General features: G+C 47.2%; 1 protein-coding gene across 2 annotated transcripts in view; it reads right to left on the bottom strand.

The window, feature by feature from the left end:
- Positions 1–1520: 1520 nt before the first annotated feature.
- mocs3 (molybdenum cofactor synthesis 3) overlaps positions 1521–15065 on the bottom strand; it is a 194112-nt gene continuing 180567 nt past the window's right edge. The window contains exons 13-14 of one of the 2 annotated variants that reach the window (XM_072511874.1): positions 12219–12324; positions 1521–1535 (exon numbers count right to left, since the gene is read on the bottom strand). In XM_072511874.1, the coding sequence (XP_072367975.1) occupies positions 12224–12324 (101 nt within the window). In that variant the 3' untranslated portion in view covers positions 1521–1535; positions 12219–12223. Of the gene's footprint in view, positions 1536–3445; positions 5444–12218; positions 12325–15065 lie in introns of those variants that run through there. The other variant, XM_072511865.1, reaches the window with a different exon arrangement.

Below are 15065 nucleotides of genomic sequence, written 5' to 3'. Positions count from 1 at the left end.
CTGGCCCTATGGTCTAGGAACCTCCCAGCCTCTCGCTGGCAGGAGGTCCTCAATGACGCTCTGCACTCCATCCGGTCACTATTGTGCACCGCCACTAATAACACACCCCACAAACGTGTTTTACCTTCCCCAGGAAGTCCACATCCGGGGTGTCGCTCCCGACTTGGCTCGCTGCTCCAGGACCGGTCCTTCTCCGTAGGCACGTCCGACTCCATAAGGCGGACCCCTTGGTGGACAGGGTTCACCTGCTCCACGCCAACCCTCAATATGCCTACGTTGAGTTCCCCGACGGCCGCCAAGATACTGTCTCACTCAGGGACCTGGCACCGTCAGGTTCCACCCCAACACCCCCCCCCCCCACCAATGCGCCCCCCCCCCCCCCCCCAACCTCCCACCGCGCCACCAATATTGACCCCACCAGACCACACCCTCTCCCCTTTTCTGCACAAGAGGACGAAGAGGACTTTTGCACGCTCCCGGAGTTCCCCGATGACTGGCCAGCATCAGCACCGCCATCGGTGCCACCTCCACCACTGCCAGCACCGACTTCGCCGCCACCGTTACACCGATCCCAACGAAGCACCAAAGCACCTGGCCGGCTGAGCCTTTGACGGACTCCGGACTGTCAACATCGACTTTTCTTTTCCTACCACTGTACATAATTGCACTAATTGTATATAGTTTCACGTCACCCCCGCCGGACTCATTTTTAACAGGGGGTGAATGTGGTGAACCGCTGTAATAGGAGATGTAAGGTAGGACCTGCACTACAGGTTCACCGGTAGCTCCTGTCGGCTGGCTCCGCCCAAGGAGAATTGTATAATTATGCATGACCTCCAGTGCCCTGCCATTTCGCCAGCTGCAGTAGGAGGCCACGCATCTGACTGTAATAAAGCCACAGTTGTACCCAACTTTAATCTTTGTGCAATTGATCGTGCATCAGGGAGGAAACCAGAACACCCGGAGGAAACCCACGCAGACAAGGGGAGAAAGTGCAAACACCACACAGTCACCTGAGGCCAGAATTGAACCCGATCCCTGGAGCTGTGAGGCAGCAGTGCTAACTACTGTGCCACTGAATTTTTTAAAAATTCTAATGATGACCATGAAACCATTGTCGATTGTCGTCAATACCCATCTGGTTCACTCATGTCCTTTAGGGAAGGAAATCTGTCATCCTTACCTGGTCTGGCCTACACGTGACTCCAGACCCACAGCAATGTGGTTGACTCTTAAATGCCTTGAGGGATGGGCAATAAATGTTGACCCAGCTAGTGGTGCCCCACATCCCACGAATGAGTAAAGAAAAAAATATTTGCTCTAAAAGTATTGGGGATGCAAAACGACTGTTTGATTTGGGACAAGGGAATGTTGAGGTTCATCTCCAATAATGCATCCAACCAGAATTTTCAACAAAGTCACTGGGCTTCCAATTTTGTTCTGACTCACCACATTAGGCTTTATATGCTGAGGTGATTCGTTTGTGCTTTCGCACACATCAAATACCTTATGGAGTTCTGTTGTATGATGCATTGCTGCAAAGCAAATAGGATATCAAAGGTTACAAATAAAGATGGCTGGGTCTTGCAGAACAGTTACATAGAACATATAGAACATAGAAAATACAGCACAGAACAGGCCCTTCGGCCCACGATGTTGTGCCGAACCTTTGTCCTAGATTAATCATAGATTATCATTGAATTTACAGTGCAGGAGGCCATTCGGCCCTTTGAGTCTGCACCGGCTCTTGGAAAGAGCACCATACCCAAACTCAACACCTCCACCCAACACCAAGGGCAATTTGGACATTAAGGGCAATTTATCATTGGCCAATTCACCTAACCAGCACATCTTTGGACTGTGGGAGGAAACCGGAGCACCCGGAGGAAACCCACGCAGACACGGGGAGGACGTGCAGACTCCGCACAGACAATGACGCAAGCCGGAATCGAACCTGGGACCATGGAGCTGTGAAGCAATTGCGCTATCCACAATGCTACCGTGTTGCCCTTAAGAACAAATAAATCTACACTATATCATTTTACCGTCATCCATGTACCTATCCAATCGCTGCTTGAAGGTCCCTAATGTTTCCGACTCAACTACTTCCACAGGCAGTGCATTCCATGCCCCCACTACTCTCTGGGTAAAGAACCTACCTCTGATATCCCTCCTATATCTTCCACCTTTCACCTTACATTGTTCAATTGCTGTCAATTATGCAATGCAACGTATTAATAACTCATGATCACCTTATCTGTTTGTGGGCATGAAGTCTGTTTCAATACGTGTAGAGACAGTGGCCAGTTTTATCTCTTCACCATTTTAAATTTCATTATCATCTGTATTGGTAATCTGACATCAAGTCATAAATATCTTTGTCCAATTAAACAGTGTTGAATCTTGTTCCGTCCCACCAAAACTCCCTCCCATGAACTCTGATTCCATTTTACTCCTTTACTGCTTGCACTGGACAAGCTGTTTTCTGTTTCATTCATCACCAAGATCTCTTACTTTCAGCATTAACAGCCTCTATCTGTACCTCACCCCAGCTACAGCTGAAATTTGTCTCCAATGCGCATGTATGAAGCCCCCCCCCCCCAGCCCTGTCATCTAAAGGTACACCCTACAGAGATTCAAATTCATGAAAAGTCTATTGCAACATCTTGTCTTGCACCAGATCTTATTCGCCAATCTGCATAGCCTGTTCCCCAAAGTGGAGGATTCAAAATTCTCATTCTTCTTCATGGATTTGTCTCATCCTACTTCTGCAACAAACTCCTGTCCTCTGCCCTAACCCATTCCCTTTGATCCTCTGACCTCTCGCTCTCGTGCTTCTGACTGTAGCCTCCGGCAGTGTTCAATGAAACTCAAGGAACAACACCTCATCTTTAAACCAGGCATTCTACAGCCTTCTGGACTCAACATTGAATTCGACAATCTTAGATCATAATCTCTGCCCCATTTTGTTTTGATTTTTTTTCTCTCTGATACCGCTCTTAGTTCCATTACTTTGGGTTCGGTTGTAGCTATTCAGGATCTTGCCTATGACAACCCCTTATCCAGTGGCGGATCTACATTTTTGGGGCCCTGAAGCTTGAACTGTTATGGGGGCCCCTTTGCAACCAGCAATGAGGTCTGGGTAACCACTGTTATCTTCTTCAATGGGGTTGTTACACGACAGACCACCACAAATTTTTTAAAAATTTAACCACTACATCTCACATTTTGATTAAAATTGCTGGACTGGATTATCTCACATGTCAAAGTAACTGGTGTGAATAAAAAATTCCAATGCCTCATAGTTTTCGAGTTATGGTGGGATGAAAATTAGGGAAATGTTATATACATGCATGATGCATCATAGAATGATGAAATAAAACATAGAAACGACCACAGTCAACATAATATTTTATTTAATACATAATACAATACACACAAAAGGTTGCTGCATAAGATAAAGATGCATGGCATTAAGGGGAAAGTAGTAGCATGGATAGAGGATTGGTTAATTAATAGAAAGCAAAGAGTGGGGATTAATGGGTGTTTCTCTGGTTGGCAATCAGTAGCTAGTGGTGTCCCTCAGGGATCAGTGTTGGGCCCACAACTGTTCACAATTTACATAGATGATTTGGAGTTGGGGACCAAGGGCAATGTGTCCAAGTTTGCAGACGACACTAAGATGAGTGGTAAAGCAAAAAGTGCAGAGGATACTGGAAGTCTGCAGAGGGATTTGGATAGGCTAAGTGAATGGGCTAGGGTCTGGCCGATGGAATACACTGTTGACAAATGTGAAGTTATCCATTTTGGTAGGAATAACAGCAAAAGGGATTATTATTTAAATGATAAAATATTAAAACATGCTGCTGTGCAGAGAGACCTGGGTGTGCTAGTGCATGAGTCGCAAAAAGTTGGTTTACTGGTGCAGCAGGTGATTAAGAAGGCAAATGGAATTTTGGCCTTCTTTGCCAGAGGGATGGAGTTTAAGACTAGGGAGGTTATGCTGCAATTGTATAAGGTGTTAGTGAGGCCACACCTGGAGTATTGTGTTCAGTTTTGGTCTCCTTACTTGAGAAAGGACGTACTGGCACTGGAAGGTGTGCAGAGGAGATTCACTAGGTTAATCCCAGAGCTGAAGGGGTTAGATTACAGGGAGAGGTTGAGTAGACTGGGACTGTACTCGTTGGAATTATGAAGGATGAGGGGGGATCTTAGAGAAACATATAAAATTATGAAGGGAATAGATAGGATAGATGCGGGCAGGTTGTTTCCACTGGCGGGTGAAAGCAGAACTAGGGGCCATAGCCTCAAAATAAGGGGAAGTAGATTTAGGACTGAGTTTAGGAGGAACTTCTTCACCCAAAGGGTTGTGAATCTATGGAATTCCTTGCCCAGTGAAGCAGTAGAGGCTCCTTCATTAAATGTTTTTAAGATAAAGATAGATAGTTTTTTAAAGAATAAAGGGATTAAGGGTTATGGTGTTCGGGCCGGAAAGTGGAGCTGAGTCCACAAAAGATCACCCATGATCTCATTGAATGGTGGAGCAGGCTCGAGGGGCCAGATGGCCTACTCCTGCTCCTAGTTCTTATGAAGCACATTTTACAAAATACTCTTTTTTCTGTTTTTTCTAGCAACATATTCACGTACAGTTTTGTCATATGAGAGCTTCCTTGCAATGTCATTTTCAAGAGACAATATGCATAAAGAATTTAAGCGCTCTTCAGTCATGGTAGTCCCAAATTTGTTCTTTTTAAAGGATAGCTTTGAAAAATTCCTTTCTGCTTCACAGCTTATGATAGGTATAGTCAAGTACAGCTTAAGCGCAGTAGTAATATTGGGGAACACTTCAAATAGGTATTTCTCACAAATAAGCTGAAGAACTTCTGCGCATTGCATTTTAGATGGCGTGTTTTCTTCTGTGTTCTGGGATTTCTTAAGGTGCAAATATTCTTTGAACTGATAACACTCGTTTACTTATTTATGGTCAATATCATCTTTGTAATACGATATTATAAGTTTAATACTGTCCTCATCAATTTCAGAATTGTTCACCAATTCTGAGAGGAACTTGAACCTTTTTGAAATCTGCTCATATGGGTCAATCCCCTTGCGTATCTGGATTATCAAGCAGTCATAGAGTTGATATAGAACTTCTATCCTAAATTTGTCAGCTCCTCTCAAAGAAGCAATTCCACTTGTTCCATCTGAAAATGTCCTTGTAACAATGCATTTGGAAACATCAGAATAACTTGAGGTGATATCTTCACACAAACCTTTTGCTTCTGATTCATCATGTGCAATCCTATTGGCTGAATTTCTCTGAGTTCTTTAACAAACGAAAGTAAAGATGATAGCAGAAGATAACCTTCAAATACATCAAAACCAGGGGTTTGGAGTGTCTTACTTGTTTTGTTGAAACGCTCCAGCACTTCTTCCCAAACGACTGTTAAAATAGCATATTCCAGCTTTACCAACTTGTGGTATAAATTCTTTGCAAAAATTACATTAGCCACAGCAGAACAGCCAACTTACCGTGACACTCCACCTTTACAACATCTGTGCTACTGACTCTCATACTTTGGGATTGTTGAAACATTTCCAACAAAAAATTAATCAATTTGAGTCGTGCGACTATTGTCACATGCTTTGAAAGGAAAAATTTTTAGGTCTACTTTCTGAGAAAGGGTTTTTAAAAAAAAAAACCTCAGAAAGTAAAGCGCCATTTTTTAAGATTTATAATAAATAAGCTAAATAGGCTAAACTCGGCTATGTTCAAGCTAGCCTACTCTAGGCTAGGCTAAGTTAGGCAAGACTAGGCCACCAAAACTCATGCGCTAAGGTAATGTAACACAATTTTACCATTATTTGAACACTTTTCATAATAAACACCTGTAATTTAACACAAATTCACCCTTTTATTACTTTTTCATAAATACTTGTAACATAGTATTAGCCTAGACTATGCGGTCGAAGCCTACCTTCCGTTCACCTCTTCATAAAAACAATAGGCTTCAGCTAATCTACCACTATTTCACCTTTATTACTTACCTTACTTTTCTAAATATAACATTTATTTTGAGTAGGGGTAATTAAAATATTGTATCCGTGTGAACACTTTATTGAAAAAAATTCTTGTCCAGATCGCTATCACGAGTGCTATCACGTTGAAAATTCACGTTAGCATTGTGATTGCCTTTTCAACGGCTCCCCTTTCTTGTTACGACACGTCACCTACTGTTTGTATTTCTGTCATAAATGTTAATAGTGTTTTAAATTATTTATAATTATTTTATATTAAATATATTTAGAATGAAACATCCTTAATTTGAACGTTTTTTCGTTTACGGCTAGCCTACATGATACTTTAATAACCTTTTAATTTTTATTTTAACTATTATTTTGTATTGAATTACACTATATAATTAATATTATTATTTTTTTAAAACCCCTTCTCATACAGTAGACCCTAAATCTTTAAGCAATGTGGACTAAAGTCGCTTCTGGGGCCCCTCCGGGACTAGGGCCCCTGAAGCTTAAGCTTCATTAGTTTCATAGTAGATCCGCCCCTGCCCTTATCTGACATACATCTTGTATTTCTTTATTTGCCCTATTGCCACTCGCCTTGTTCTTGCACCATGAAACCTTTTGTTATTTAATTTCATATATCCTTCACCCTATCACAGACCTTTCCTTTTATTCTTCTACCTGCCCCATCCCCACCCTTTCATATACTCAAAATCTATTGCATTTCTAACTTTTCCTAGTGATGATGAAAGGTTCTATGTTCTATGTTACTGACCTAAAATGTTAAATCTGTTTCTCTCTCTACAGATGCTATCATATCTGCTGAGTAGTTCCAACATTTTAAAGTAATTTATTCGTTATGAATGTTTTGGGATATTCTAACTAAAATGCGTTTTAAAAAACTGAAATTTTCCAAGTTTTTTTCTCAGTGTCGCCCCCCCCCTTTCACTGTTTCAGGGTCCTTTCTTTGGCCCTTTACTTCACCGTGGGTAATTGTGTGGTGTTTATATGTGAGCAGTGCCCTCCTTTTCCCTTCCCCCTCCCTCCCTGTCACTTGGCTTCCCCTTTCTTGTTCTCCCCTCTTCCCATTCAGTTGTCAGCCTGCTTTTGAGGGTTCTCTTTTGTGTGACCTTGTGTTGGGCCCTCTGGTCTCTGTGTCGGCCCCTTTCTGGCCTCCCCTTGTTATTTCCTCTGCCCCCCCCCCCTCCTTCCCCTGTTTGCCTGCTCCCTGTGGTCCCGATGGCTCCTGTTCATCCCCCCTCCTCCGCTCTATTGGTTGTTGGCTTCAAACAGGTTTTGGAACAATTTGGGGATTGGCTCCCACGCTTTGTGGAAGCCATCCTCTGACCCTTGGATGGCGAACTTAATCTTCTCTAGGTGGAGAAACTCCGATAGGTTTGCCAGCCAGTCTACAGCTGCTGATAGCCAGCTGAGCAGGGTCTCCAGGGGCGATTAGGCAAGCAAAGACAAGGGTGCTAGCCATCTTCCCCATATGTAGTTCTGGCTGGTCCCATACCCCCAAAACTGCCACTCTTGGGCATGGCTCCACCCTCACCCCCACAACCTTGGACAATGCTTCAAAAAATTCCAAAGCCTGACAAGTCTGGGACAGGCTCAGAACATGTGGGTGTGGTTGGCTGGGCCTCCTTGACACTGTTCACATTTATCCTCCACCTCTGGGAAGAACCTACTCTTTTGGGTTCTTGTTTGGTGTCCTCTGTGCACCACGTTTAGCTGCATGAGGCTAAGCCTTGCGAAGCAGGAGGTGGAGTTGGCCCTGCTCAGTGCCTTGCTCCAGAGTCCCCACCCTATTTCTGACCCGAGCTCCTCCTCCCATTTTTCCCTTGTTTTGTCTAGTTAGGAGCATGTCCTTTCTAAAAGTCGTCCCTATATGTCCCCACAGTTCACCTTTCCCAGACTGTCCATGTTCAGTTAGTCCTCCAACATTGTGTTTCTCAGGGTCCTTGGGTACGTTGTTGTTTCCTTGTGGAGAAAGTTTTTGACTTGCAGATGTCGGAGTTCCTGTCTGTTTGGTAGTTCCAGTCTCTTTGTCAGCTCCTCTAGGGTCACTAGTCTGTCTCCCGTGGAAAAGTCCCGAACCGTCAGTGTTCCCCCATCCTGTCTCCACCTCTCAAAGGTACCGTTGAGCATGGCTGGTGGAAATCTGTGGTTGTCGCAGATGGGGGCCATGGTGGACACTTCAATCAGTCCAAAGTGCTGCCTCAACTGGTTCCAGGTTCTCACGGTTGCTACTACCACTGGGCTGGTTGAGTGCTTTGCTGGCGGGGATGGGAATGCTGTCGTGGCGAGAGCCCAGAGGGTGCCTCCAGTATAGGACTCCTCCATCCTCACCCACTCCGGGTTTGGTTCCTTCACCCATCCCCTCACTCTCTCGGCCATGGCTGCCCAGTGATAGTATTGCAAGTTGAGGAGGGCCAGGCCTTCCATGCTTCTTCTCCTTTGTAGTACTGTTTTGGGGTTTCTTGGATTCTTCTCTCCCCACAGAAATGCCATAATTATTTTGTCTATTGCCTGGAAAAAGACCCTGGGAATGTAAATCGATATGGATCGTAACAGGAAGAGGAACCTCAACAATATGTTTATCTTCATCGTCTGCATCCTCCCCACCAGGGAAAGCAGGAGTGTATCCCATCTCAGTAGACCTTTTTTATTTCCTCCACTTGTGGATCCATATCCAGTCATGGGCTATTTGGATCCCCAGGTAGTGGAATTTGCTTCCTGCTATTTTAAATGGTAGACCTTCCAGAACTGCCCCTCCCCCTCTCAGGCTCACGGGAATACTTCGCTTTTGCACAGGTTGAGTTTGTAGCCCGAGGAGACTCCAAACTCTCCCAGGAACTTTGTGATTTATTTCATGCTGTTTTGCAGGTCTAAGATGCAGAGGAGCAATTCATCCGCATAGAGTGAGACTCTGTGCTGTCTGCATCCTCTTCAGATTCCCCTCCAGCTCCTCTGCAGACTCTGAGGTTAGTAACTCACCTCCTAGCTCCCAAAAGCTTGTCTGCCATTTACCAAGTACAAGTCTCGCAGGGCGATTGCCAGCAGCTCAATTGCCAAGGCAAACAACAGCAGGGACAGCGGGCATCCTGCCTTATGCCGCTGTGCAGCTGGAAGTATTCAGAGCTGGTGGTGTTGGTCGGAATGCTCGCTTTGAGGGAATTGTACAGGAGCTTCACCCATGAGGTGAAACCTGTCCCTAGCCCAAACTGCTCCAGTACCTCAAAGAGATACTTCCATTCGACTCTGTCGGAGGCCTTCTCTGCATCCAGGGAGATGATCATCTCTGGTGTTCTCTCCCCAGGTGGGGTCAATACCACATTCAGCAGTCATCTGATGTTCGCAGTCAGCTGTCTACCCTTGACAAAGCCCGTCTGGTCCTCTGCGACCATCTCTGGTACGCAGTTCTCCAGTCTCTTGGCCAGGGCTTTTGAGCGTCCACATTGAGCAGTGAAATGGGTCTGTATGATCCACATTTTGTTGGGTCTTTATCTTTTTTGGGTATCAGCAATATGGTAACCTGTGTTAGCGTTGGAGGTAGGGTGCCCCTTGCTAGTGAGTCTGCAAACATCTCCAACAGGTGCGGGGCAAGTGCCGACACAAATTCTTTGTAAAAGTCCACGGGAACTCGTCGGGTCTCAGTGCCTTCCCCGCGTGCATGGAGTTGATACTCTTCATGACCTCTCCCAGTCCTAGTGGTGCTTCCAGCTCCCTCCGTCTATCGTCCCCCACGGCTGGCATGTCCAGTCCATCAAGGAACCGTTTCATCCCTGAGTACCTGTCGGGAGCTTGAAGGTGTACAGTCCCCGGTAGAAGACCTCAAATGCTTTGTTGACCTTTGGCTACCAGTCTGCCTCTGCTGTTCTCTACCTGCGCTGTTTCCCTCGTGGCTGCCTGCTTGTTCAACTGGTAAGCCAGTAGGCGGCTAGCCTTGTCTCCATGCTCATAAAAATTCCCGCTCCACCTTCCCAAAACCTACCTGGAATGAAAATCAATCACTGGATGTTGGGCAATCACTCTGGCAACACAAAGGCAATCCAGGGAGGTGATAGAGACCTAGAGCTGTGTCATTGCATTCCTCTGAAACCAACCATCCTCAATTGCTTATCACTGGCCACCCCTGCATCATAATGAGGATGTTCGCTGAAGATTACAGAGCATTCAGTGCTATTCGTTATTCATTACATACTGAAACAGCCTGTGCCTGCATGCAGCAAGCCCTGGACCACATTCAGTCTGGGCGGATAACTGAAAATCTCATTTGTGCCAGACAATGACCACCTTCTCATGACATTTAATGGCTCTATCATTGCTGAATCCTCCACCATCAACATCCTGGGGATTACTGTCCAGAAACTTAACAGGACCAGCCATATAAATAGTGTAGCTACAAAAGCAGGTCAAAGACAGACTTCTTGTGATTCATGTACCAGGACACTCAGATCTCTTTGTGCTATAGAGTTCTGCAGACTCTGAGGTTAGTAACTCACCTCCTAGCTCCCCAAAGCTTGTCTGTCATTTACAAGGCACAAGTCAGGAATACGCTCCAATTGGCTGGATGAATGCACTTCCAACAAATTCTACCAGCTTAATGCCATTCAGGAAAAAGCAGCTCACTTGACTGGGACACCATCCAATATCTTTATTTCACTCCAGTGCTACATGGTCCACAATGGCAGCAACGCCATTACCAACTCTTACCAACTTTTACAGATGCACTATAGAAAGCATTCTATCTGGCTGCATCACAGCCTGGTATGGCAACTGCTCGGACCAAGACCGCAAGAAACTTCAGAGTCGTGAACACAGCCCAGTCCATCACACAAACCTGCCTCCCATCCATTGACTCCATCTACACCTCCTGGGGAAAGCGGGCAGCATAATCAAGACCCCTCCCACCCGGCCTACTTACTCTTCCAACGTCTCCCATCGGGCAGGAGATACAAAAATCTGAGAACACGCACGAACAGACTCAAAAACAGCTTCTTCCCCACTGTTACCAGACTCCTAAACAACCCTCTTATGGACTGACCCGATTAACACTACACTCCTGTATGCTTCACCCGATGCCGGTGTTATGTAGTTACATTGTGTACCTTGTGTTGCCCGATTATGTGTTGCCCGATTAGGAAAGAAGACAAATGGAATATTATTGTTTATTGCAAGGGGAATCAAGTATAAAAATAGTTGGGAAGCATTGCTAAAACTAGACAGGGTCTTAGAGTGACTGCATCTGGAGTATTGTGTGCTGGTCTGGTGTCCTTATTTAACATATAATTGCATTAGAAACAGTTCAGAGGAGGTTCATTAGATTGATTCCTGGGGAATCTCATGGTATTTAAGAATGAAAGGTGATCCTATTGAAACACAGGATCCCGAGAGGACTCAACAAGATGGGTGCGGATCGGATATTTCCCCAAGTGGAGGGAGTCTAGAGCCAGAGGGACACGGCTTAAAAACGAGGGGGTCTCCCATTTAAGATGGGAATGAGGAGAAATCTTTTCTCTTAAGAGGGTTGTTTTTCTGTGGAATTCTCTTCCCCAGAGTATTGTGGAGGCTGGGTCACTGAACAGATTCAAGGCTAAGTTAGATTTTTGATGGGCGAGGGGTGTCGAGGGTCGGTCAGGGGGCAGACCGGAAAGTGAAGTTGAGGCCACAATCAGATCAGCCATAATCATATTGAATGGTGAATGGAGCAAGTTCAAGAGGCCAGATAAGCTACGCTCCCTCAACAGCAGCAAAACTAAAGAGCTGGTCATTGACTTCAGGAAGCAAAATATCGTACACACCCCTGTCTGCATGAATGGTACCGAGGTGGAGATGGTTGACAGCTTCAAATTCCTAGGTATGCCCACCACCAACAATCTGTCCTGGTCCACCCACGTCGACGCTACAACCAAGAAGGCACAGCAGTGCCTATATATCCTCAGGAAAATAAAGAAATTCAGCATGTCCACATTGACTCTTACCAACTTTTACAGATGCATCGTAGAAAGCATCCTATCTGGCTGCATCAACAGGCTGGCATGCCAACTGCTTGGCTCAAGAACATAAGAAACTACAGAGTCATGTAGACAGCCCAGTCCATCACACAAACCCGCCTCCCATACATTGACCCTGACTACACCTTCTGCTGCCTTGGGAAAGCGGGCAGTATAATCAAAGACCCGACCCACCTGGGTTATTCTCTCTTCCAACTTCTTCCATCGGGCAGGAGATACAAAAGCCTGAGAACACGCACTAACAGGTTCAAAAACAGCTTCTTCTCGCTGTTACGACTTCCTTTTAAAAAAAAAAAATTATTAAAGTTTTTTAACACAATTTGTCACCCTTACAAACAATAAGCCCCCCCCCCCCCCATAACAAAATAGAAAGAAATCGCACATAGCAAGATATATACATGGTAAAACGATATGTTACAGAGCTTTGTACACTGGCTCTCTCCCGTACGTGCCAGTTTCCCAAATCTTTCATGTGTTCTCTTGCTCAAACACCCCTTCGGCAAACCGCCCCACCCCCTCCCTCCCACCTCACAGGACGTCCCCCACCTCCCCCTGGGTTGCTGCTGCTGCTGACCGACCTTCCTCTAACGCTCCGCGAGATAGTCTAGGAACGGTTGCCACCGCCTGTAGAACCCCTGTGCAGACCCTCTCAAGGCAAACTTTATCCTCTCCAGCTTAATGAACCCAGCCATGTCATTTATCCAGGCCTCCACGCGGGGGGGGGGGGCTTCGCCTCCTTCCACATTAGCAAGATCCTTCGCTGTGCTACTAGAGACGCAAAGGCCAGTATGCCGACATCTTTCGCCTCTTGCACTCCCGGCTCATCCACTACTCCAAATATTGCTAGCCCCCAGCTTGGCTTGACCCAGACTTTCACCACCTGAGATATTGCTCCCGCCACTCCTCTCCAGAACCCCTCCAGTGCCGCGCATGACCAAAACATATGGACATGGTTCGCCGGGCTCCCTGAGCACCTTCCACATCTGTCCTCTACCCCAAAAAATCTACTCAACCTCGCCCCCGTCAAGTGCGCTCTGTGAACCACCTTAAATTGTATCAGGCTGAGCCTGGCACACGAGGAGGAGGAATTAACCCTACCTAGGGCATCAGCCCATAACCCCTCCTCAATCTCCTCCCCCAGCTCCTCCTCCCATTTACCCTTCAGCTCCTCTACCAGTGCTTCCCCCTCTTCTTTCATCTCCTGGTATATTGCTGACACCTTGCCCTCCCTGACCCATACACCCGAGATCATCCTGTCTTGAATTTCCTGTGCCGGGAGCAACGGGAACTCCCTCACCTGCCGCCTCACAAACGCCCTCACCTGCATGTATCTAAATGCATTTCCCGGGGGTATCTCAAACTTCTCCTCAAGTGCCCTGAGGCTCGCAAACGTCCCATCAATGAACAGGTCCCCCATTCTTCTAATCCCCGCCCGATGCCAGCTCTGAAACCCCCCGTCCATCCTCCCCGGGACAAACCGGTGGTTACCCCTGATCGGGGACCACACCGAAGCTCCCATTGCACCCTTGTGCCGTCTCCACTGGCCCCAGATCTTTAGCGTTGCCGCCACCACCGGACTTGTGGTGTACTTTGACGGTGAGAGCGGCAGCGGTGCCGTCACAGCGCCCCCAGGCTTGTTCCTTTACAGGACGCCATCTCCAATCTCTTCCATGCCGCCCCCTCTCCCTCCATCACCCACTTACGGATCATCGCCACATTTGCTGCCCAGTAGTAGCTCCCTAGGTTCGGCAGCGCCAACCCTCCTCGGTCCCTACTGCGTTCCAGAAACCCTCTCCTTACCCTCGGGCTCCGATTCGCCCACAAAAAATCCCATAATACTCCTGCCTACTCTCTTAAAAAAGGCCTTGGTGATCACGATGGGAAGGCACTGAAACACAAAAAGAAACCTCGGAAGGACCACCATTTTGACCGACTGCACTCTATCCGCCAGCGAGAGCGGTAACATGTCCCATCTTTTGAAGTCCTCCTCCATCTGCTCCACCAACCTCGTCAAATTCAGTTTATGTAGGGCCCCCCCAACTCCTGGCTATCTGGATCCCCAGGTACCGAAAGCTCCCCTCTGTCCTCCTCAGCGGTAGATCGCCTATCCCCCTTTCTTGGTCCCCTGCCTGTACTACAAAAAGCTCACTCTTCCCTACATTGCGCTTATAGCCCGAAAACTCCCCAAACTCCCTTAGAGTCTGCATGACCTCCACCATCCCCTCCACTGGATCCTCCACATACAGCAACAGGTCATCTGCATAAAGCGACACCCGATGCTCTTCTCCCCCTCGGACCACCCCCCTCCATTTCCTAGACTCCCTCAATGACATGGCCAAGGGTTCGATCGCCAATGCAAACAGGGGGGACAGGGGGCACCCCTGCCTCTTCCCACGGTACAACCGAAAGTACTCCGACCTCCGCCGATTCGTCACCACACTCGCCACCGGGGCTCTGTAAAGGAGCTTAACCCAACTGATAAACCCTCCCCCGAACCCAAACCTACGCAGCACCTCCCAGAGGTACTCCCACTCTACTCGGTCAAAGGCCTTCTCCGCGTCCATAGCTGCCACTATCTCCGCCTCTCCCTCCTCCGATGGTATCATTATCACGTTTAAGAGCTGCCGCACATTGGTGTTTAGTTGCCTGCACTTTACAAATCCCGTCTGGTCCTCGTGGATCACCCCCGGGACACAGTCCTCGATCCTCGTAGCCAGCACTTTTGCCAGCAACTTTGCATCCACGTTGAGGAGCGAGATCGGCCTGTACGATCCACATTGCAGTGGGTCCTGGTCCCCCTTTAGGATCAAATAAATCGTCGCCTCCGACATTGTCGGGGGCAGGGTCCCTTCCTCCCTTGCTTCATTGAAGGTCCTCACTAGTATCGGAGCCAACAGGTCTTCCTGCAGAACTCCACCGGGAACCCATCCGGTCCCGGGGCCTTCCCTCCCTGCATGCTCCCCAAACCCTTGCTCAGCTCCTCCAACCCAATTGGTGCCCCCAAACCAGCCACCTCTTGAT

The sequence above is a fragment of the Scyliorhinus torazame genome, chromosome 1, assembly GCF_047496885.1.
Source record: "Scyliorhinus torazame isolate Kashiwa2021f chromosome 1, sScyTor2.1, whole genome shotgun sequence".
NCBI classification, from domain to species: domain Eukaryota; kingdom Metazoa; phylum Chordata; class Chondrichthyes; order Carcharhiniformes; family Scyliorhinidae; genus Scyliorhinus; species Scyliorhinus torazame.
Note: the sequence above shows the minus strand (reverse complement) of the source record. Positions and strands in the feature narration are given on the sequence as shown.